The sequence below is a fragment of the Leguminivora glycinivorella genome, chromosome 2 (genome assembly GCF_023078275.1).
Source record: "Leguminivora glycinivorella isolate SPB_JAAS2020 chromosome 2, LegGlyc_1.1, whole genome shotgun sequence".
Lineage (NCBI taxonomy): Eukaryota > Metazoa > Arthropoda > Insecta > Lepidoptera > Tortricidae > Leguminivora > Leguminivora glycinivorella.
Genome location: NC_062972.1, coordinates 32001172 through 32025978, shown reverse-complemented (window position 1 = coordinate 32025978; position 24807 = coordinate 32001172). Strand labels below are relative to the sequence as shown.

Here is a 24807-nt window from a genome sequence, read left to right as displayed (position 1 = left end):
ATCCCGGAAAACGCGAATTTTCGAGTTTTCATGAGTTTTTCTTTCGCGTTTGTAAACGTAAAATATGGTCCTTAATTTCGCCGCGCGCGCATCGATTCCGCTTAGCTCAGTCGTACGAGGTCGGTCTAATGTACGCAGATAGATCGTAGGTGTCAGGGTTTCGAATCCCGGCCAGAAATTAAGTTTTTGTTTTTTGTCTTTTTTTTTGTTTTTGTATTTATAAGAGTTTTTTTTTTTTATCTAAAGACGTGATATATTAAAATAGAACCGAGCGAAGCTCGGTCGCCCAGATATTTGGGTTTATGATAGGAAACAACAAAATATACTCTTAGAGCGTTTTACTTATGAAATAAAACTATGAAAACGGATTGTATCGCGTATAATAAATTCACAATTCATCCCGACGTTTCGAACACTTTACAGCGTTCGTGGTCAACGGATGACTGAGGAAATATACAATGTGCAAAAAAGCGTTATACTTCTTAAACGCCAATTCCTGGTTTCAATTTCCAAGTTGGCTCTGATGAGTAGCGGCAATATGGTACAAGATGAAGAATTTTTTAATAGCCTAGGTTCTATCAAAGGAAGAGAGGCCTATGCCCGACAGTGGTCCGCCACTCGTCACGGTTTTGTGCACGCTCCCGCCTGTCACCACAAGATGACTCCAGGTGCCGTAGCCGAATGGCATTTCTGCGAAGCGAAACGAAAACGAAACGCCGCGAAAGGTAGTCTGGCTCAGTCGCGCCAATATGCAAGAGCGATAGAGATAGATATCTACGAGCGTTTCGTTTCGTGAGCGTTTGTGCCATTCGGCTACGTACCCTGGTCTTTTCGCCATCTCATTGTTGGTCTAGTTCGACAAAAACAAAAAAAAAATATTTAAATTAAAATAGGAATTATTTTTGTTCACAGAAGTCGTAGTCTGCTACTACGGCACATGGGCCACCTACCGCTCTGGCGACGGCAAATTCTCCGTCTCCGACATCAACGCTTCACTCTGCACCCATCTCGTTTACACCTTCGTCGGGATCCATGACGATGGGACTGTTATCTCGCTCGATCCGTATCTGGACTTGCCTGATAACCAAGGACTTGGTAAGATCCACAATACATGATGCAATACAATACCAATGCCTAGTCCAATGTATTGTGTGCCCAATGACACTAGACTATTTTATCTAAGTGTTGGACTATTCTTCATTGATTCCATGATGATGAGACTGTTGTCTCGCTCGACTCGTATCTCGATCTAGCTGATGATCATGGACTTGGTAAGATCCTAATGATGTACCTAAGGCGTCGGACACTACACTGTTTTTTTTTTCAAGTTCCGGACAATTCTTGATGGATTCCATTACGATAGGATTTGTCTTGCTCGATCCTCATATTGATCTGGCAGATAACCATGGACTTGGTAAGATCCTTATGATGTAAGGCATTGGACACTACACTGGTTTATCAAAGTGTTGGAGAATTCTGTATGTCTGACTTTCAATACTTACGTCCTCTGTACTCTGATCGTCATCATCTTATAACTATGGACTGGGTAAGACTACTAAATACTACCTAAATAATCTACTGTTTGTAACAATAAGTGTCTGCTTATGAAAAAAGTGCCGGTTCTGCGCCTATCTCGTTTACACCTAAACTTCTCAAAATATAAATAAATCTAAAAGTGGAAAATGTCTGCCTTGGGTGAGACTTGAACTCACGGCAGCTGGATCAATATTCCAGCGCTCTGCCAACTGAGCCACCCAAGCAAGTCTCACCCAAGGCAGACATTTTCCACTTTTAAATTTATTCTAAGCCTAGTGGCATCGATTGCAGACGTTTCTGCTAATCAGAAGTTAAAAATAAATAAATCTGTACAGTTCGTGTTCAGAAATAGATAAGGGGAATTATTATTTCTACGTATAGACACTAATCTGCTTTTGTTTATGCGTTACTTATAGAATTGTAGTTTCTTCCAACACGTTATTACATCCGCTACTTTTGATGTTAACTGTACAGTGAGCTGTAATTTTCTTAGGATATTTTTGTGTATTTGTTTTTATTATTAGTTTCTTTTTTTTTCACAATTTTGTCCTGTGTATGTGTGCTGTACTGAATAAATGTCTTCTCTTTCTTTCAAAAGTACATGGAGAATTTATCTATAAATTCATAATGTCTTCATGCAATTTCACAGCTCACTGTACATCGTATTTCATGTTTCAGACAATTTCAAGAAATTCAACGCATTGAAGCAACAGAACAACCAGTTGAAAACTATTCTGGCCGTCGGGGGCTGGAATCAGGGATCTGCAAACTACTCCACGGTAAGTATTTTGATGTTTCTTGTTGAGGATAGGAGACGGCAAATTCCCCATAGAAACGTAGTCCTGTTTATTCTACCTATTTCATCGTGGAAAATATTTTTGCACACATTAAAATTAAATTGTGAAACAGGGAAGAAAATCAGGACTACCTTTGTATGAGAAACTGGTTACGGGGCGGTCGTCCCTTTTCTCTTAAACACGAATACGTGTTTGTCTGCGGTTTTATGCTAGGTATTTTGATCTCGTATCGTGTCATTTTGTGTTTCATTTATAGCAAACATATTTGAATTGTTAATTTATATAATAAACTTTTTTCATTTTTTTTTCATTTTTTCAATTTAGTTTTGATGTCTTATTAAAATAGTGGTTCTAAATTTTAACATGTAGACCTTTTAAACTTTTCTTAAGATTATTTATAGTTATTTAACAATAAGTTAAATTGTGACGTAGGCGAGAGGCTGGCAACCTGTCACTGCAATGTCACAGTTTCGTTTTCTTTCAACCCCTTATTTGCCAAGGGTGGCACTGAAGCTTTAGTAGTTTCATGTGTTCTGCCTACCCCTTTATGGGATACAGGCGTGATTGTATGTATGTATGTATGTATTTAACAATATATAATTATAAATATTTTGAAGCCGTTTAAGCGATACGCATACGTGTTGTACATAATGCGTCGGTAACACAATATTTTACATTTGACTATATAATTACCGTACTAGTATTCAATTGTTTTACGGGACAAATGCATTGTCATTAATTCCTACATTCTGTCAATCGATTTCATTCAACGCAAAATCGCATATGCTCGCAATGCTATGGCTTACACTGAAGACCGGCGATTATTTCGAGGCCAAAACCTTACTTATATGCAAGCTCCTGAATTTGAGCCGTTGTTAACAACGAGCAGTGTGGTTGCAGCTAACGAAACCGCAATTCGGAAACGGGGCGAATACGTGCATTCTTGTTGTTCGGTGTACTCCTCAATATAAGGTCTTCTTATGAAGAATGAAGAACTCCAGGATAGCACTATCTTCTTTTTATTAACTTAATAACTAGGTACAAGTAGTTTAGGTAATTTCGATAAATTTATACAGATATATGTGTAGCCGCTTCGGCTGTAAGGTGCAGTCTAATGTAGGTACGCGGCGCGGGGAGCCGTGACGTATGTGTGTGACGTCATGTGCCGTTAACCGGTCTTCGAACGAGTACTTGGGTAAACGTATATATGTTGTGTTGTGTGAACACTTGTAATCTTTTGTTATATCCAAAATTACGACGATGACGCTAGAAAACGATTCGAGTCAGGGAAGGAAGTTTGAGTAAAAGTTTAAAGTCACTCACGGGTATTATATGTATTTTGACCGAAGAGCTGGCGACTTCCTCGCACAATGTATCAGCATTGCAATAAAGCGAGGAAATGTCGCCAGTATCCTTTGTACAATGCCTCAAGTAGACATTAGCTAGTTTAGTCTTAGTTTCTTATATAATTTGATTTTTATTATACTTTAAAGTTTACTTCAATTAAAACGATGATTTCACAAATTTCATTAATACAAACAGATTTATTAATACTATGCATACGAATAAAAATCGGATTAATTGAATTCAGCCGACCGTCTGACGTCTTTTCTCAATTTCTTAGCTTTCATTTAAACTCTCAGTTTTCGAAATTTCTCAACAGATGGCAGCCTCCGCTACCCTGCGCAAGACCTTCATCACCACCGCCAGAGATATGGTCCTGACCTACGGTTTCGACGGCTTAGACATAGATTGGGAGTACCCCAACCAACGGGACAGTACTCAGGGAGTTGCTGACGTGAACAACTTCTCTTTATTACTGAAGGAATTGAGGGAAGAGTTCGATAAACATGGACTGTTGATTACTGTTGCTGTTGCCGCTGTGGAGTCGAGTGCGTCGCTGTCTTATGATGTCCCTAATGTGGCCAAGTAAGACTTTCTTTAAACTGAAATAAAACATAATTCATCGTCATTTTTCGCTTGCACCAGAGTTGTATGTTTCTTCCATTTCCTCGTGATCTCATTATTCAAATGCGTTTGATCAATATCATCTTTTACTGCAGTTCTTACGGTGTTCGTTGTACAATTTACTAATATGTATATATTCTTAAATAATTCAATAGTTCAATTCCATCCGTTTATACTTACGGTTTTCTTCTTCTGATTTGATATTATTGTATTGTTATCGAGGCCATTTTTTTAACTTTACCAAATTCTTTTTAAATATCTGTTTGTTTACAAACCAGTACTACAGATTTAGTTATGTCATGTGCTATTATTTTATCCCAACTCGTAGGTGTTTATACACAAGCCAAGCTTCCAAATAAACATTTACAGAGACACTCTTTGTTTAGGCCCAAGTTCTTATGTAAATGTTACAAGGGCTTATAAGAAGCTCGAGGCGCGGAACAAGATATAACTAACAGCGGCTTATCCCTTTCCTTTTGCTGTAACATAAAAACACGTCACAGAGAGATTATACACTTTGTCTAAACAACTTTCAACAAATATACCTCGATTTTGTATCTGAATGTTTCAGTTAAGTATCTTCTAGAAACTTCTCATTCCAGACTTCGAAGACTGTTTTATTCAACATTTTCACAATTCTCATTAGTGTGTATTTCAGGTGTTTTAAAAATCTGACATAACTAGCTTTTGCCCGCGGCTTCGTTCGCGTTAGAAAGAGACAAAAAGTAGCCTATGTTACTCTCCATCCCTTCAACTATCTCCACCTAAAAAATCACGTCGATTCGTCGCTCCGTTTTGCCGTGAAAGGCGGACAAACAAACAGACACACACACTTTTCCATTTGTAATATTAGTATGGATTGTAAGATTTAAAAAAATATCGAGAAAATTTATGGGCACATTGTGTATAATCTCTTTGGCACATTGCTGCTAATTGATGTACCTAACGTACAGGACACTGATTTTCGATCAAGCAGAAACGTTTACGAGAGACATTACAAATTTTTAATTTAAACGAAGAATGAATTTAAAATAACCTCCCTTGTATTCCAAGGGTCACAGGTTCGAGTTCTGACGGAGTAACATCCCGCATTTAGGTACCTACTTTAATTTCAAAATCTACAGGAAATAATTATCTGTCAACAGGTACGTGGACCTCGTAAACATCATGACATACGACATGTATGGCGCCTGGGATTCGATCACCGGCCACAACGCTCCCCTCCACGTAGATCAGGGTAGGATCTACGCTGTGGATGCCGCTTTGAACTATTGGCTCTCACAAGGTAACCTTAGCTATATGTTAATTTTCTTTAATGTTATCAAGCAAGAGAACAATATCACACCTCAGGATGCCGAAGACCGGGCAAAGTGGAGAAGATTGAGCAGGAAAGGGGACCCTGACGTAGGCCGGAAAAACGCTAGGTTGAAGAAAAAGAAATATTACTTGTGGTTTCTTTGAGGTTCAATATGGGAACTATTGTTATTAAAGCAATACGCTTATTATAAATCAGAAACAAAATCAAAATCAAAATCAAAATAATTTATTCAGCAAATAGGCCACAGGGGCACTTTTACACGTCACATGGACATATGTATTAAAAAAATATTTAAAATTGAGTTGAAATTACAATTGATACTATTATTCCAATGAACACAAGTTAAATTATAATCTATTGAAAATATTCCAGCCTCAGGCACCAGAGGACTTAGTCACTTTTTCTTTCATATGACTGTGTAATTTATTTCGGTTTTAATTGATACTATTATATACTGATTCTAAGTTCTAACTAAAGTTAACTCTATACAATTAATTAGAGATGTAGAAGGTCTCTAAATGTCGAATTACAACCAAGAACTACACTAAATTTTAATATAAAAAGTACAAATACAAAAAATAAGTCTTAAATTACTTTAGAGGTGCAAATGACTCTAAATGTCACAACTAAAAATAAAATGTATATCTACTTAATCTAATTCTCCTTAGAGATGTATATGATCTCCATGAGTCAAAATCATATATTTAAAATATTTACTAAAAGAAAGGAAACAAACGACAATCAAAGTCTTTTTTAATCCTAACAAAGGTTCCATACTTAGGACAGTTAGGACATCCGTTTCTGTAGATGTGCTACGAGTAGGTAGGTATATCCAAGCACTGCACAGTCGTATAATAAGAAATTTTGCTCCTTCAATTCTGTTCCGAATATAGACCCTCTGTGTGGGCTATATGTACCAGCAGCGGCTGGTCCATATAAGCCGATTCCCACCGGCTTGCCTAAAATTGATTACTAGTAAAGTACCTAATGTTAAGGTAGGTTTCTATTTACTCTGGTGTTGCCTAGCAGAAATTTTCACCAGCCGCCACTGATGTGTATACATATAGGCGCAATACTTCGTTAAAATTGATGAAAGGGAAGATTTCTTGCTGTACAATGTACTGTACATTATGGAGTTTATAGCAACTTGATAGACACAGTTTTCAGATCATGTTCCTCTAAAAGTATTTTGGTTTCAGGCTGTCCCCCAGAAAAGGTTGTAATGGGCATACCTTTCTACGGTAGGACTTTCAACTTGACCGATGCGAATAACAATGGGGTAGGGGCTCCATCAAGTGGGGTTGGGTTCGCTGGACAATATACAACAAAAGGCTTTGTTGGATACAACGAGGTGAGTTGGTAGGCGTACAATACTTTTGTCTTACTAAGGTAAAAATGCGATGCAAACACATTGATAGACAGGTGGGTAATTTGAAGTCAGTAAAGCTAAAAAATCGGGACACGTCTTTGGGTATCGCCCGTGTGGTGACGTGTTAAGAATTTCACCACCCCCTTTCTTCCCGTGGGTATCGTAGAAGGCGACTGTGGGATATGGGTTAAAGTTCAGTTTATGCTATCCTGTCCGAAATGGCGTTAATGTTTTTACTGTTAGTTATTAGTTAGCTAGCTATTAATCTGGTGGTGGCAGAATAACAGCGTCCGTTGCTGGCAGTCCTTGTGGCCGCTGCGCCTCGAGGCCCTCTGGCACAGACATTAGCTGAGCCACCTACCTTTTCAATTAGTTTGTAAGCATGCCTGTGTACTTTTATAATGTACCTGTGTTCAAACTTTTGAATAAACGTCTTTATTATTATTATACTCTTTATTTATTTTCTTTCTTAGGCTAGGCTGTTTATAATATGAATATAAAAGTAAAATACAAAAACACATACAAAACAATATAAAACACATATAAACACATTATAAAAAACCTAACCTAGGGTGCCGCCAGCAGCGGGGCAGGGCCCAAGCTGCCGGTGGTTAGGGCTGCAGAGAGAGGAACCGTCGAACTATCCGTGCTGTGTCCAAGATCACCGCCTTCTGCATCTGGCCCTTGATCCAGCCACCTAGCGAGAGTCTCTTAAGATGTTGGTCGAGACTCTTCGCTATGAGACCGTTCGCTGAAACGACTAGCGGAACAATGATCGTTGATTCAACATCCCACATGGCGGTTATCTCGTGAGCCAAGTCTAGGTACTTACTGGACTTGTCCTTCTCGGCTTTCACGAGATTCTCATCATGGGGGATGGTGATGTCAACGAGCACTGCCCGGCGTTGCAGTCGATCTATTATCACAATGTCAGGTTTATTGGCTACAATAGTCCTGTCAGTGATAATAGATCGATCCCAATAGAGCGTGGCACGACCATTTTCGAGAACTGGCGCAGGTAAGTACTTGTAGTACGGTACTTCGCGGTCCACAAGGCCGTATTGAAGAGCAAGTTGCTGGTGAATAATCCTGGCTACGAGATTATGTCTGTGTAAGTACTCGCCGTTAGCAAGATGAGAACAACCGGAAATAATATGCCTGAGTGACTCTCCGGGACGGCGGCATGCCCGACAAATGTCGACCGTACCGTCCTTCAGGATATATTTCCGGTAGTTGTTCGTCATCATAACTTCGTCCGCAATTGCACAGGCAAAACCCTCGGTTTCTCCGAAGAGGTCCCCGAATCGTAACCAGTTCACCGATGCGAGCAGATCTACATCGGGTCCCGTGAGGGCCTTGTAGAACCGCCCGTGTAGCTGCTTGCTCTCCCATACCGCCTTGCGGTCCGCAGTACTTAGTACCACAGGTTTGCGCCAGTTCTCTTTCGCCAAGGAGAGCGGCGTGAGGTTTCCGTCCACTGCCACCACATCACGATGCATCCCGCACTCGTTGTTAAGGAAGTAATTCCTGAGATTGTACACCTCACGGTTGTGGAGATCTTTGGCGTTTAGGAAGCCTCGACCTCCGCACTTCCGTGGGATGTACAATCTCATAACAGACGAGCGCGGGTGTAACATACGGTGTGTGGTAAGCAGTGAGCGGACCCTCCGATCCAGGGTGTCCAGCTCAGTCTGGGTCCACCGTAGTATGCCAAAGGAGTATATGAGTAGAGGCATTACCCAGGCGTTAAAGGCGCGCACTTTGTTGCCTCCTGACAAAAGACTGTTAAGGACTTTTGTCAGCCGACTGAAAAAGCGCTCCTTCACCGACCGTCTAATGCCAACATCCTCAATACCCAACGACTGTGACATACCAAGGTACTTATAGGTTTCTGATTCAGAGATAGATCTGAACGACATCGTCTCAGAAAGTTGTAAATTTTCTGAATTTACAACCTCCCCCCGCTGCACATGCATGACCGCACACTTATCGACACCAAACTCCATTCTGATGGCGGTACTGAAAACTTCTGTGGTTTTCAATAGCACCATCAGGTCTTGGGTGTTCGGTGCAAATAGTTTGAGATCGTCCATGTACAGAAGGTGAGAGATGACTTCACCCTCTCTCCGAAGCCGGCAACCTAGCCCAGAATCCTTCAGCAGCGAGCTGAGGGGATTCAGAGCTAGGCAGAACCATAATGGACTCAAACTGTCACCCTGGAATATTCCTCGCTCAATCCTTATGAAGTCCTGCGGGCCAGGGGGGCCATCCCTGCCTCCTGGTTGACGAAGGACTGTGGTCCACTGCCTCATACATGCAGCCAGGAAGGATATTAAAGCTGCATCAAGTTTATACAGCTCCAATACCCTTCTCAGCCATGAATGAGGCATTTTTATTATTATTATTATTATTAAAGTGTGGCGTAGGCGAGAGGCTGGCAACCTGTCACTGCAATGTTACACTTTCGTTTTCTATCGACCCCTTATTTGCCAAGAGTGGCACTGAAACTTGAGTAGTTTCATGTGCTCTGCCTACCCCTTCATCGGATACAGGCGTGATTGTATGTTGTTGTTGTTGTTGTCTTTGGGTTAAAAACTAATATCAGAATTTTATACCTACATACAATAAATGACCTTAGAGCTTACATCAGCACTAACAAAAGTCTGAGATAAAGATCCCTTAAATAAACCTCGTATTGTTTTTCAGTTCTGCACCAAACTAAACACGGAAACCTGGGACGTCCTTTACGATTCCATAGCTCAAGTGCCATATGCCATCCAAGACAAAAACTGGGTATCCTACGATGATCCCAATTCCATAGCCAAGAAGGTCGAATATGCCATGAATCTCGGCATCGCCGGTGCCGGGGTTTGGAGTATCGAAACTGATGACTTCCACGGGAAGTGTGGAGAGAACTTTGCTTTATTAAGGGCTATTAACTCAGCTTTAGCTGGATCTAGTACTACTACTACTACATCTACTACTACTCCTAGTACCACTACAACAACTAAACGTCCTACTACTACTCCTAGTACCACTACAACAACTAAACGGACGCGTCCTACTACTACAAGTACTGCGGCCCCTACACACCCAACTACTGTTACTACTACTACTAGTACTACAATGACGTCTACTGTAAAACCTACGACAACAACAAGTAAGTCAAAATTGGTATCCTATTTTATACATTTCTGTCTTTCTGAACTGTTTGATTGATTTAATTCATGATAATACATTCAATTGTTACATACGGATACAAATAATGTATGCCTTTTGACAAAAGCTTATGGGGTCCTGTCTAACAAGAACAACCCTTCGGGTTTTAGCAAAACAATCAACGCGGTGGGGGTCAGTCATTTCTGCAGCTTGTATGTGTGTATTCTAATCATTCATTTTTTTATTGCAGCATCAGCACCCTCAGCACTATGCACTAAAGAAGGTCCAATACCCAACCCTGACGATTGTTCCACCTTCTTCGTCATTAAATATGTACTGTACACAACATAAAATATTTGATGTGCTTTCTTATCTGAACTGTGTCCTCTACACATAAAATCTTCATTGAATTTCCAGGGGCCTTCCTAAATATATCGGAGCCCTCTTCTCCATTACCAAAATGGCAGGGAACTTAGGGCTTGGTTGTTCTAGGAGGCAAACCGGTAATTTATACAAACCGTTACAAACAATATACTTAAATAAAGATGGTAACTATTGATTACTTTACAGTTACTTTACTTACAGTATTTATTGTTCAAAATACACTGCATTTCCTAACAGATAATGCAATAGTTAATCTGAAACGCATTCATTTGTGATTCATAATGATGTAGCAATAGAAAGATTTTCCACTTTCAGTTTTAATGACGTCTTTGAGTTGAAGTGCCCGCAATAAAACTAAAGTACTTTGTTTATTGACTATATAGATAGGTTAAATACTATAAATACAAGACTACAAAACGTGCACGTGTAGGTAATAAATCCATACTAATATTATAAATGGGAAAGTGTGTGTCTGTTTGTTTGTCCGTCTTTCACGAAAAAACGGAGCGACGAATTGACGTGATTTTTTAAGTGGAGATAGTTGAAGGGATGGAAAGTGACATAGGCTACTTTTTGTCTCTTTCTAACGCGAGCGTAGCCGCGGGCAAACGCTAGTATCTAAATAAATGAATAATATTATTATTATTTTAGACGTAATTATGCTATAAAAAATATCTTTATTTTAGACCAAAGTTCCATACAGTGAGGATTAGGTATTACACTTTATAACCTAACCACAAAATAAAAATTTTGAAAAACCCCCGACCGCGACATAGTGACCGATTTTCATGAAACATGGCTAAGAACACTCCTGACTAACTCAGCTTTCAGACAAAAAAACTAAATCTAAATCGGTTCATCCGTTCGGGAGCTACGATGCCACATGCCACAGACAGACACAAACACAGATAGACAGACATACACACAGACAGACAGACAGACATACATACAGACAGACACGTCAAACTTATAACACCCCGTCGTTTTTGCGTCGGGGGTTAAAAAGGTAATTTTATAATGTCAGACTTAGGATATTAGGTCAATAACCTATTAAGATTTTAGTATTGTTACTGGGCCAGTTTAGTACTTACTAAAGTAGCTTGCCTACTGTATGCCGCAGTGGTCACATTGTTGCCACTCACTTTAGATGGGTTGTATTATTTATGTACATATATGTCTCTACATTGAGCCCTAACACGAGCCTACTGGGTGCAGATTTTTAAGTGACTCACGATTGGTTTCACTAGACAATGATCATGATGCATGTAACTGCCTAGAAAAAATGTCGGCAGTTTGACAAAAATAATTACTACGGTCGACATTAATTATCTTCTTTTCCGTGATACTAAAATGTTAGCCACTTTTGTATCAGGAAGTGGGTGGAATCAGGAATCAGAATCTTTTTATTTGTGAAGACATACATGTTAAAATTGTACTTAAAATAAGTTAGCCTACTGTATGTGCTGTACCCGGTCACCATCTCGCCACATCATAAATCATATCTCAATTTAGATCGGTTGTATAATTCGGTACATTGAGCCCGTCTCTGGCCTACTGGAGGGTGAATGAAATGTGGCCGTTGGTCAAGCTCATTCGATTATTAAAGGGGAGATGTTTGGCATTGATTGTGCTTCCGTGTTCATTTTAAATGGGTGTTTTCAAGCAAAAATGTCTGCGGAAAATGCTTTGGAGCTTAGTGAAAATTTTAATTTTAAAGTAATAAAATCTGGTTGAAACTTCTCAGCCTAATACGTGTACATATAGCGCTTTACCAACTTGAGAAAATCGTTTATATCTTATACTTTTAAACGAGCAATTCTTGTATATTTATTTATTTATTTATTTATTTATATATACCGACGATCTCGGAAACCGCTCTAACGATTTCGCTGAAATTTGTTATGTGGGGGTTTTCGGGGGTGAAAAATCGATCTAGCGTAGCCTTAGATCCCGGAAAACGCGAATTTTCGAGTTTTCATGAGTTTTTCTTTCGCGTTTGTAAACGTAAAATATGGTCCTTAATTTCGCCGCGCGCGCATCGATTCCGCTTAGCTCAGTCGTACGAGGTCGGTCTAATGTACGCAGATAGATCGTAGGTGTCAGGGTTTCGAATCCCGGCCAGAAATTAAGTTTTTGTTTTTTGTCTTTTTTTTTGTTTTTGTATTTATAAGAGTTTTTTTTTTATCTAAAGACGTGATATATTAAAATAGAACCGAGCGAAGCTCGGTCGCCCAGATATTTGGGTTTATGATAGGAAACAACAAAATATACTCTTAGAGCGTTTTACTTATGAAATAAAACTATGAAAACGGATTGTATCGCGTATAATAAATTCACAATTCATCCCGACGTTTCGAACACTTTACAGCGTTCGTGGTCAACGGATGACTGAGGAAATATACAATGTGCAAAAAAGCGTTATACTTCTTAAACGCCAATTCCTGGTTTCAATTTCCAAGTTGGCTCTGATGAGTAGCGGCAATATGGTACAAGATGAAGAATTTTTTAATAGCCTAGGTTCTATCAAAGGAAGAGAGGCCTATGCCCGACAGTGGTCCGCCACTCGTCACGGTTTTGTGCACGCTCCCGCCTGTCACCACAAGATGACTCCAGGTGCCGTAGCCGAATGGCATTTCTGCGAAGCGAAACGAAAACGAAACGCCGCGAAAGGTAGTCTGGCTCTGTCGCGCCAATATGCAAGAGCGATAGAGATAGATATCTACGAGCGTTTCGTTTCGTGAGCGTTTGTGCCATTCGGCTACGTACCCTGGTCTTTTCGCCATCTCATTGTTGGTCTAGTTCGACAAAAACAAAAAAAAAATATTTAAATTAAGAAAGGAATTATTTTTGTTCACAGAAGTCGTAGTCTGCTACTACGGCACATGGGCCACCTACCGCTCTGGCGACGGCAAATTCTCCGTCTCCGACATCAACGCTTCACTCTGCACCCATCTCGTTTACACCTTCGTCGGGATCCATGACGATGGGACTGTTATCTCGCTCGATCCGTATCTGGACTTGCCTGATAACCAAGGACGTGGTAAGATCCACAATACATGATGCAATACAATACCAATGCCTAGTCCAATGTATTGTGTGCCCAATGACACTAGACTATTTTATCTAAGTGTTGGACTATTCTTCATTGATTCCATGATGATGAGACTGTTGTCTCGCTCGACTCGTATCTCGATCTAGCTGATGATCATGGACTTGGTAAGATCCTAATGATGTACCTAAGGCGTCGGACACTACACTGTTTTTTTTTTTCAAGTTCCGGACAATTCTTGATGGATTCCATTACGATAGGATTTGTCTTGCTCGATCCTCATATTGATCTGGCAGATAACCATGGACTTGGTAAGATCCTTATGATGTAAGGCATTGGACACTACACTGGTTTATCAAAGTGTTGGAGAATTCTGTATGTCTGACTTTCAATACTTACGTCCTCTGTACTCTGATCGTCATCATCTTATAACTATGGACTGGGTAGACTACTAAATACTACCTAAATCATCTACTGTAACAATAAGTGTCTGCTTATGAAAAAATTGCCGGTTCTGCGCCTATCTCGTTTACACCTAAACTTTTCAAAATATAAATAAATCTGTACAGTTCGTGTTCAGAAATAGATAAGGGGAATTATTATTTCTACGTATAGACACTAATCTGCTTTTGTTTATGCGTTACAGAATTGTAGTTTCTTCTAACACGTTATTACATCCGCTACTTTTGATGTTAACTGTACAGTGAGCTGTAATTTTCTTAGGATATTTTTGTGTATTTGTTTTTATTATTAGTTTCTTTTTTTTTTCACCATTTTGTCCTGTGTATGTGTGCTGTACTGAATAAATGTCTTTTCTTTCTTTCAAAAGTACATGGAGAATTTATCTATAAATTCATAATGTCTTCATGCAATTTCACAGCTCACTGTACATCGTATTTCATGTTTCAGACAATTTCAAGAAATTCAACGCATTGAAGCAACAGAACAACCAGTTGAAAACTATTCTGTCCGTCGGGGGCTGGAATCAGGGATCTGCAAACTACTCCACGGTAAGTATTTTGATGTTTCTTGTTGAGGATAGAAGACGCAAATTCCTCATAGAAACGTAGTCCTGTTTATTCTACCTATTTCATCGTGGAAAATATTTTTGCACACATTAAAATTAAATTGTGAAACAGGGAAGAAAATCAGGACTACCTTTGTATGAGAAACTGGTTACGGGGCGGTCGTCCCTTTTCTCTTAAACACGAATACGTCTTTGTCTGCGGTTTTCTGCTAGGTATTTTGATCTCGTATCGTGTCCTTTTGTGTTTCATTTATAGCAAACATATTTGAATTTAGTTTTGATGTCTTATTAAAATAGTGGTTCTAAATTTTAACATGTAGGTATACCTTTTAAACTTTGCTTAAGATTATTTATAGTTATTTAACAATAAGTTAAATTGTGGCGTAGGCGAGAGGCTGGCAACCTGTCACTGCAATGTCACAGTTTCGTTTTCTTTCAACCCCTTAAGCTAGGAACATACTACGCGGACGTCCGTCGTAAATCGACCGCGGACGGGGATCTGGACAATGGAAATACACATAACCGTGCAAACTATCGGTCGACGGACGTGGACGCGGCCTTGAGCGCATGGACGTCCGATCCAAATCTGGCTCGCTGGATGTTTTGTTCCGTGCACACTGATCGGTCGCGGTCGCGGTCGATTTACGACGGACGTCCGCGTAGTATGTTCCTAGCTTTATTTGCCAAGGGTGGCACTGAAGCTTTAGTAGTTTCATGTGTTCTGCCTACCCCTTTATGGGATACAGGCGTGATTGTATGTATGTATGTATGTATTTAACAATATATAATTATAAATATTTTGAAGCCGTTTAAGCGATACGCATACGTGTTGTACATAATGCGTCGGTAACACAATATTTTACATTTGACTATATAATTACCGTACTAGTATTCAATTGTTTTACGGGACAAATGCATTGTCATTCATTCCTACATTCTGTCAATCGATTTCATTCAACGCAAAATCGCATATGCTCGCAATGCTATGGCTTACACTGAAGACCGGCGATTATTTCGAGGCCAAAACCTTACTTATATGCAAGCTCCTGAATTTGAGCCGTTGTTAACAACGAGCAGTGTGGTTGCAGCTAACGAAACCGCAATTCGGAAACGGGGCGAATACGTGCATTCTTGTTGTTCGGTGTACTCCTCAATATAAGGTCTTCTTATGAAGAATGAAGAACTCCAGGATAGCACTATCTTCTTTTTATTAACTTAATAACTAGGTACAAGTAGTTTAGGTAATTTCGATAAATTTATACAGATATATGTGTAGCCGCTTCGGCTGTAAGGTGCAGTCTAATGTAGGTACGCGGCGCGGGGAGCCGTGACGTATGTGTGTGACGTCATGTGTCGTCAACCGGTCTTCGAACGAGTACTTGGGTAAACGTATATATGTTGTGTTGTGTGAACACTTGTAATCTTTTGTTATATCCAAAATTACGACGATGACGCTAGAAAACGATTCGAGTCAGGGAAGGAAGTTTGAGTAAAAGTTTAAAGTCACTCACGGGTATTATATGTATTTTGACCGAAGAGCTGGCGACTTCCTCGCACAATGTATCAGCATTGCGATAAAGCGAGGAAATGTCGCCAGTATCCTTTGTACAATGCCTCAAGTAGACATTAGCTAGTTTAGTCTTAGTTTCTTATATAATTTGATTTTTATTATACTTTAAAGTTTACTTCAATTAAAACGATGATTTCACAAATTTCATTAATACAAACAGATTTATTAATATCTATGCATACGAATAAAAATCGGATTAATTGAATTCAGCCGACCGTATCATTCGCGGCAACTGGACTCAGAAGTCACAGATTAAAAAAAAAGGGTATTAGAATTATGTATTTTACTTTCTTATAGGGGCTTCTATAAACGGGTCATATTCTCATTGCATTACGTCATTCAATATCAAGCTGTTTGTTCCACTTATTTTAATTTTAACACTGTAATGTGATATTAAATAAAGCCTTTCTATGTCTATGTCATTATATGGCCGGCCATTATTTGTGTCCCTCCTTCACTCATATGTTAGAAGAGGCAGCAATATTTGCCGGCCACATAATATTGCAGTGAAAATATTGCCTGTTTGGAAGACACTTACCAAGGAAGGTAAAGTTGCCATCAAAGGTAAGGTACCTTATGATGTCTTTTCTCAATTTCTTAGCTTTCATTTAAACACTCAGTTTTCGAAATTTCTCAACAGATGGCAGCCTCCGCTACCCTGCGCAAGACCTTCATCACCACCGCCAGAGATATGGTCCTGACCTACGGTTTCGACGGCTTAGATATAGATTGGGAGTACCCCAACCAACGGGACAGTACTCATGGAGTTGCTGACGTGAACAACTTCTCTTTATTACTGAAGGAATTGAGGGAAGAGTTCGATAAACATGGACTGTTGATTACTGTTGCTGTTGCCGCTGTGGAGTCGAGTGCGTCGCTGTCTTATGATGTCCCTAATGTGGCCAAGTAAGACTTTCTTTAAACTGAAATAAAACATAATTCATCGTCATTTTTCGCTTGCACCAGAGTTGTATGTTTCTTCCATTTCCTCGTGATCTCATTATTCAAATGCGTTTGATCAATATCATCTTTTACTGCAGTTCTTACGGTATTCGTTGTACAATTTACTAATATGTATATATTCTTAAATAATTCAATAGTTCAATTCCATCCGTTTATACTTACGGTTTTCTTCTTCTGATTTGATATTATTGTATTGTTATCGAGGCCATTTTTTTAACTTTACCAAATTCTTTTTAAATATCTGTTTGTTTACAAACCAGTACTACAGATTTAGTTATGTCATGTGCTATTATTTTATCCCAACTCGTAGGTGTTTATACACAAGCCAAGCTTCCAAATAAACATTTAAAGAGACACTCTTTGTTTAGGGCCAAGTTCTTATGTAAATGTTACAAGGGCTTATAAGAAGCTCGAGGCGCGGAACAAGATATAACTAACAGCGGCTTATCCCTTTCCTTTTGCTGTAACATAAAAACACGTCACAGAGAGATTATACACTTTGTCTAAACAACTTTCAACAAATATACCTCGATTTTGTATCTGAATGTTTCAGTTAAGTATCTTCTAGAAACTTTCATTCCAGACTTCGAAGACTGTTTTATTCAACATTTTCACAATTCTCATTAGTGTGTATTTCAGGTGTTTTAAAAATCTGACATAACTAGCTTTTGCCCGCGGCTTCGTTCGCGTTAGAAAGAGACAAAAAGTAGCCTATGTTAATCTCCATCCCTTCAACTATCAACAGGTTCGAGTTCTGACGGAGTAACATCCCGCATTTAGGTACCTACTTTAATTTCAAAATCTACAGGAAATAATTATCTGTCAACAGGTACGTGGACCTCGTAAACATCATGACATACGACATGTATGGCGCCTGGGATTCGACCACCGGCCACAACGCTCCCCTCCACGTAGATCAGGGTAGGATCTACGCTGTGGATGCCGCTTTGAACTATTGGCTCTCACAAGGTAACCTTAGCTATATGTTAATTTTCTTTAATGTTATCAAGCAAGAGAACAATATCACACCTCAGGATGCCGAAGACCGGGCAAAGTGGAGAAGATTGAGCAGGAAAGGGGACCCTGACGTAGGCCGGGAAAACGCTAGGTTGAAGAAAAATAAATATTACTTGTGGTTTCTTTGAGGTTCAATATGGGAACTATTGTTATTAAAGCAATACGCTTATTATAAATCAGAAACAAAATCAAAATCAAAATCAAAATAATTTATTCAGCAAATAGGCCACAGGGGCACTTTTACACGTCACATGTACATATGTATTAAAAATATTTAAAATTGAGTTGAAATTACAATTGATACTATTATTCCAATGAACACAAGTTAAATTATAATCTATTGAAAATATTCCAGCCTCAGGCACCAGAGGACTTAGTCACTTTTTCTTTCATATGACTGTGTAATTTATTTCGGTTTTAATTGATACTATTATATACTGATTCTAAGTTCTAACTAAAGTTAACTCTATACAATTAATTAGAGATGTAGAAGGTCTCTAAATGTCGAATTACAACCAAGAACTACACTAAATTTTAATATAAAAAGTACAAATACAAAAAAAAAGTCTTAAATTACTTTAGAGGTGCAAATGACTCTAAATGTCACAACTAAAAATAAAATGTATATCTACTTAATCTAGTTCTCCTTAGAGATGTATATGATCTCCATGAGTCAAAGTCATATATTTAAAATATTCACTAAAAGAAAGGAAACAAACGACAATCAAAGTCTTTTTTAATCCTAACAAAGGTTCCATACTTAGGACAGTTAGGACATCCGTTGCTGTAGATGTGCTACGAGTAGGTAGGTATATCCAAGCACTGCACAGTCGTATAATAAGAAATTTTGCTCCTTCAATTCTGTTTTGAATATAGACCCTCTGTGTGGGCTATGTGTACCAGCAGCGGCTGGTCCATACAAGCTGATTCCCACCGGCTTGCCTAAAATTGATTACTAGTACCTAATGTTATGGTAGGTTTCTATTTACTCTGGTGTTGCCTAGCAGAAATTTTCACCAGCCGCCACTGATGTGTATACATATAGGCGCAATACTTCGTTAAAATTGATGAAAGGGAAGATTTCTTGCTGTACAATGTACTGTACATTATGGAGTTTAAAGCAACTTGATAGACACAGTTTTCAGATCATGTTCCTCTAAAAGTATTTTGGTTTCAGGCTGTCCCCCAGAAAAGGTTGTAATGGGCATACCTTTCTACGGCAGGACTTTCAACTTGACCGATGCGAATAACAATGGGGTAGGGGCTCCATCAAGTGGGGTTGGGTTCGCTGGACAATATACTGCTACAAAAGGCTTTGTTGGATACAACGAGGTGAGTTGGTAGGCGTACAATACTTTTGTCTTACTAAGGTAAAAATGCGATGCAAACACATTGATAGACAGGTGGGTAATTTGAAGTCAGTAAAGCTAAAAAATCGGGACACGTCTTTGGGTATCGCCCGTGTGGTGACGGGTTAAGAATTTCACCACCCCCTTTCTTCCCGTGGGTGTTGTAGAAGGCGACTGTGGGATATGGGTTAAAGTGTGGCGTAGGCGAGAGGCTGGCAACCTGTCACTGCAATGTTACACTTTCGTTTTCTATCGACCCCTTATTTGCCAAGAGTGGCACTGAAACTTGAGTAGTTTCATGTGCTCTGCCTACCCCTTCATGGGATACAGGCGTGATTGTATGTTGTTGTTGTTGTTGTCTTTGGGTAAAAAACTAATATCAGAATTTTATACCTACATACAATAAATGACCTTAGAGCTTACAACAGCACTAACAAAAGTCTGAGATAAAGATCCCTTAAATAAACCTCGTATTGTTTTTCAGTTCTGCACCAAACTAAACACGGAAACCTGGGACGTCCTATACGATTCCATAGCTCAAGTGCCATATGCCATCCAAGACAAAAACTGGGTATCCTACGATGATCCCAATTCCATAGCCAAGAAGGTCGAATATGCCATGAATCTCGGCATCGCCGGTGCCATGGTTTGGAGTATCGAAACTGATGACTTCCACGGGAAGTGTGGAGAGGACTTTGCTTTATTAAGGGCTATTAACTCAGCTTTAGCTGGATCTAGTACTACTACTACTACATCTACTACTACTCCTAGTACCACTACAACAACTAAACGTCCTACTACTACAAGTACTGCGGCCCCTACACACCCAACTACTGTTACTACTACTACTAGTACTACAACGACGTCTACTGTAAAACCTACGACAACAACAAGTAAGTCAAAATTGGTATCCTATTTTATACATTTCTGTCTTTCTGAACTGTTTGATTGATTTAATTCATGATAATACATTCAATTGTTACATACGGATACAAATAATGTATGCCTTTTGACAAAAGTTTATGGGGTCCTGTCTAACAAGAACAACCCTTCGGGTTTTAGCAAAACAATCAACGCGGTGGGGGTCAGTCATTTCTGCAGCTTGTATGTGTGTATTCTAATCATTCATTTTTTTATTGCAGCATCAGCACCCTCAGCACTATGCACTAAAGAAGGTCCAATACCCAACCCTGACGATTGTTCCACCTTCTTCGTCATTAAATATGTACTGTACACAACATAAAATATTTGATGTGCTTTCTTATCTGAACTGTGTCCTCTACACATAAAATCTTCATTGAATTTCCAGGGGCCTTCCTAAATATATCGGAGCCCTCTTCTCCATTACCAAAATGGCAGGGAACTTAGGGCTTGGTTGTTCTAGGAGGCAAACCGGTAATTTATACAAACCGTTACAAACAATATACTTAAATAAAGATGGTAACTATTGATTACTTTACAGTTACTTTACTTACAGTATTTATTGTTCAAAATACACTGCATTTCCTAACAGATAATGCAATAGTTAATCTGAAACGCATTCATTTGTGATTCATAATGATGTAGCAATAGAAAGATTTTCCACTTTCAGTTTTAATGACGGCTTTGAGTTGAAGTGCCCGCAATAAAACTATAGTATATTATATAACGGTAACGTTATGAAGGCTATAAAAGTTGAGTACCGCGGTTAGGCCACGAAGGCTTGCCGAGTGGCCTAAGTAAGGTACGAGACTTTTATAGCCTTCATAATGTTACGATTGTATACTATACTTTTTCTACGACAGCCACATAAATACCTATTCAAGAATAATAAAATGGGTTAGTTACTTACTTCATATAATGAATGGGAATATTTGTGTGGATCGTCGTAGCATTGAGTATTCTGTCCACAAAATGTTGATGGTGAGATATTGTTGCACAATTCTTCAAAATATACCAACAATGCGATTTCAGAGAAAGTTGAAACATTTTTTTGCAATTTCCATGTCATAAAACAATCATAACATTTTTGCTACGCTGTATCCGACTTTTCAGGTAACAAATTGTCAGTCACTTTGAGCGCCATAGCCTTGATTTCTTGGGGAGTATATTGTTCACCAGAATCACTCATAATTACTTAAGTTTTTGCACAACGTCGACTTAAAATAAAGTATAAAACACTAAAATAGTTCAAATAATTTTTTAAAAAGTTTACAAATGCGGGAACCAATAATGCACAGCCAGAGAATGCTCAACCCAAGAATTTACGACCCAGGAATTGGCGTCCATGATGTACGAGAGTTCTTAGACCGTGAATTGATGGGTTGGGCATTCTCGGGCTGTACACGTTTGGTCCGGGCGATAATTCGAAGCCACTTTTTTTTACAGGGCGGCAGTATTGTACGACCCCGTAATTCGCGTCCAAAAAAGTGGACGCCGATTTTGGGCTGTACATTTCTGGGTCGTACATTAACCGAACTCTACATGCCATAGACAAGAAAAATAGAAAATAAGCCGGTTTTCAATTACGAAAAATGTGGTTGCGTTCAAGAATATTTAAATGTCAAATGTAAAATTATTTGATAAACTTATGATTTTTACCTTTGTTTTGCAATATCTAATAATATGTAAAACGCATTTCAGTTTATTTTTTCATCTTGATTTAAATTATGAACCTAAATATTATATTATTTATTAAGAGTTATTTATTATTGCAAATGAAAACATACCTGATAAATGGAAGTTGTACTTTTAAAAATAAACTTACAGAACTCCTATATTCATATGAATACTGCTCAGCAGTTATCATATGAACCTATAGACAAATAGACTTTTCTATCGTTACTCAAATGAACTTAATTTGGATACCGCTGACAATAATCTAATTGACAGATTTAAGTGCTGGAGTAGAAAAAAGTACTTTGTTTATTGACTATATAGATAGGTTAAATACTATAAATACAAGACTACAAGACGTGCACGTGTAGGTAATAAATCCATACTAATATTATAAATGGGAAAGTGTGTGTCTGTTTGTTTGTCCGTCTTTCACGAAAAAACGGAGCGACGAATTGACGTGATTTTTTAAGCGGAGATAGTTGAAGGGATGGAGAGTGACATAGGCTACTTTTTGTCTCTTTCTAACGCGAGCGTAGCCGCGGGCAAACGCTAGTATCTAAATAAATGAATAATATAATACAATATTAATACTTATAACGCAGTATTTTAGACGTAATTATGCTATAAAAAATATCTTTATTTCAGACCACAGTTCCATACAGTGAGGATTAGGTATTACACTTTATAACCTAACCACTAAATAAAATTTTTGAAAAACCCCCGACCGCGACATAGTTGACCGATTTTCATGAAACATGGCTAAGAACACTCCCGACTAACTCAGCTTTCAGACAAAAAAAAACTAAATCTAAATCGGTTCATCCGTTCGGGAGCTACGATGCCACATGCCATAGGCAGACACAAACACAGACAGACAGACATACACACAGACAGACAGACAGACATACATACAGACAGACACGTCAAACTTATAACACCCCGTCGTTTTTGCGTCGGGGGTTAAAAAGGTAATTTTATAATGTCAGACTTAGGATATTAGGTCAATAACCTATTAAGATTTTAGTATTGTTACTGGGCCAGTTTAGTACTTACTAAAGTAGCTTGCCTACTGTATGCCGCAGTGGTCATATTCTTGCCACTCACTTTAGATGGGTTGTATTATTTATGTATATGTCTCTACATTGAGCCCTAACACGAGCCTACTGGGTGCAGATTTTTAAGTGACTCACGATTGGTTTCACTAGACAATGATCATGATGCATGTAACTGCCTAGAAAAAATGTCGGCAGTTTGACAAAAATAATTACTACGGTCGACATTAATTATCTTCTTTTCCGTGATACTAAAATGTTAGCCACTTTTGTATCAGGAAGTGGGTGGAATCAGGAATCAGAATCTCTTTATTTGTGAAGACATACATGTTAAAATTGTACTTAAAATAAGTTAGCCTACTGTATGTGCTGTACTCGGTCACCATCTCGCCACATCATAAATCATATCTCAATTTAGATCGGTTGTATAATTCGGTACATTGAGCCCGTCTCTGGCCTACTGGAGGGTGAATGAAATGTGGCCGTTGGTCAAGCTCATTCGATTATTAAAGGGGAGATGTTTGGCATTGATTGTGCTTCCGTGTTCATTTTAAATGGGTGTTTTCAAGCAAAAATGTCTGCGGAAAATGCTTTGGAGCTTAGTGAAAATTTTAATTTTAAAGTAAAAAAATCTGGTTGAAACTTCTCAGCCTAATACGTGTACATATAGCGCTTTACCAACTTGAGAAAATCTTTTATATCTTATACTTTTAAACGAGCAATTCTTGTATATTTATTTATTTATTTATATATACCGACGATCTCGGAAACCGCTCTAACGATTTCGCTGAAATTTGTTATGAGGGGGTTTTCGGGGGTGAAAAATCGATCTAGCGTAGCCTTAGATCCCGGAAAACGCGAATTTTCGAGTTTTCATGAGTTTTTCTTTCGCGTTTGTAAACGTAAAATATGGTCCTTAATTTCGCCGCGCGCGCATCGATTCCGCTTAGCTCAGTCGTACGAGGTCGGTCTAATGTACGCAGATAGATCGTAGGTGTCAGGGTTTCGAATCTCGGCCAGAAATTAAGTTTTTGTTTTTTGTCTTTTTTTTTTGTTTTTGTATTTATAAGAGTTTTTTTTTTATCTAAAGACGTGATATATTAAAATAGAACCGAGCGAAGCTCGGTCGCCCAGATATTTGGGTTTATGATAGGAAACAACAAAATATACTCTTAGAGCGTTTTACTTATGAAATAAAACTATGAAAACGGACTGTATCGCGTATAATAAATTCACAATTCATCCCAACGTTTCGAACACTTTACAGCGTTCGTGGTCAACGGATGACTGAGGAAATATACAATGTGCAAAAAAGCGTTATACTTCTTAAACGCCAATTCCTGGTTTCAATTTCCAAGTTGGCTCTGATGAGTAGCGGCAATATGGTACAAGATGAAGAATTTTTTAATAGCCTAGGTTCTATCAAAGGAAGAGAGGCCTATGCCCGACAGTGGTCCGCCACTCGTCACGGTTTTGTGCACGCTCCCGCCTGTCACCACAAGATGACTCCAGGTGCCGTAGCCGAATGGCATTTCTGCGAAGCGAAACGAAAACGAAACGCCGCGAAAGGTAGTCTGGCTCTGTCGCGCCAATATGCAAGAGCGATAGAGATAGATATCTACGAGCGTTTCGTTTCGTTTCGTGAGCGTTT

At 38.8% G+C, this 24807-nt stretch overlaps 1 protein-coding gene across 1 annotated transcript; it reads left to right on the top strand.

Moving 5' to 3' along the window:
- The first annotated feature begins 1060 nt into the window (after positions 1-1060).
- LOC125234519 (probable endochitinase) lies at positions 1061-20764 on the top strand. Its single transcript, XM_048140789.1, has 15 exons — positions 1061-1095; positions 2215-2315; positions 3997-4262; positions 5447-5586; positions 6819-6970; positions 9695-10085; positions 10122-10148; positions 10398-10430; positions 13389-13571; positions 14490-14590; positions 16818-17083; positions 17970-18109; positions 19335-19489; positions 19991-20399; positions 20649-20764. The coding sequence occupies exons 3-15, from the start codon at positions 3997-3999 to the stop codon at positions 20747-20749; spliced, it is 2364 nt and encodes a 787-aa protein (XP_047996746.1). The 5' UTR covers positions 1061-1095; positions 2215-2315; the 3' UTR covers positions 20750-20764.
- Positions 20765-24807: the final 4043 nt, after the last annotated feature.

Coding starts and splice junctions, on each gene's coding strand:
- LOC125234519 (XM_048140789.1), top strand. CDS start 3,997: ATGGCAGCCTCCGCTACCCTGCGCAAGACCTTCATCACCACCGCCAGA. Junction 4,263..5,446: donor GATGTCCCTAATGTGGCCAA/GTAAGACTTTCT, acceptor ATCTGTCAACAG/GTACGTGGACCTCGTAAACA. Junction 14,591..16,817: donor GATCTGCAAACTACTCCACG/GTAAGTATTTTG, acceptor ATTTCTCAACAG/ATGGCAGCCTCCGCTACCCT.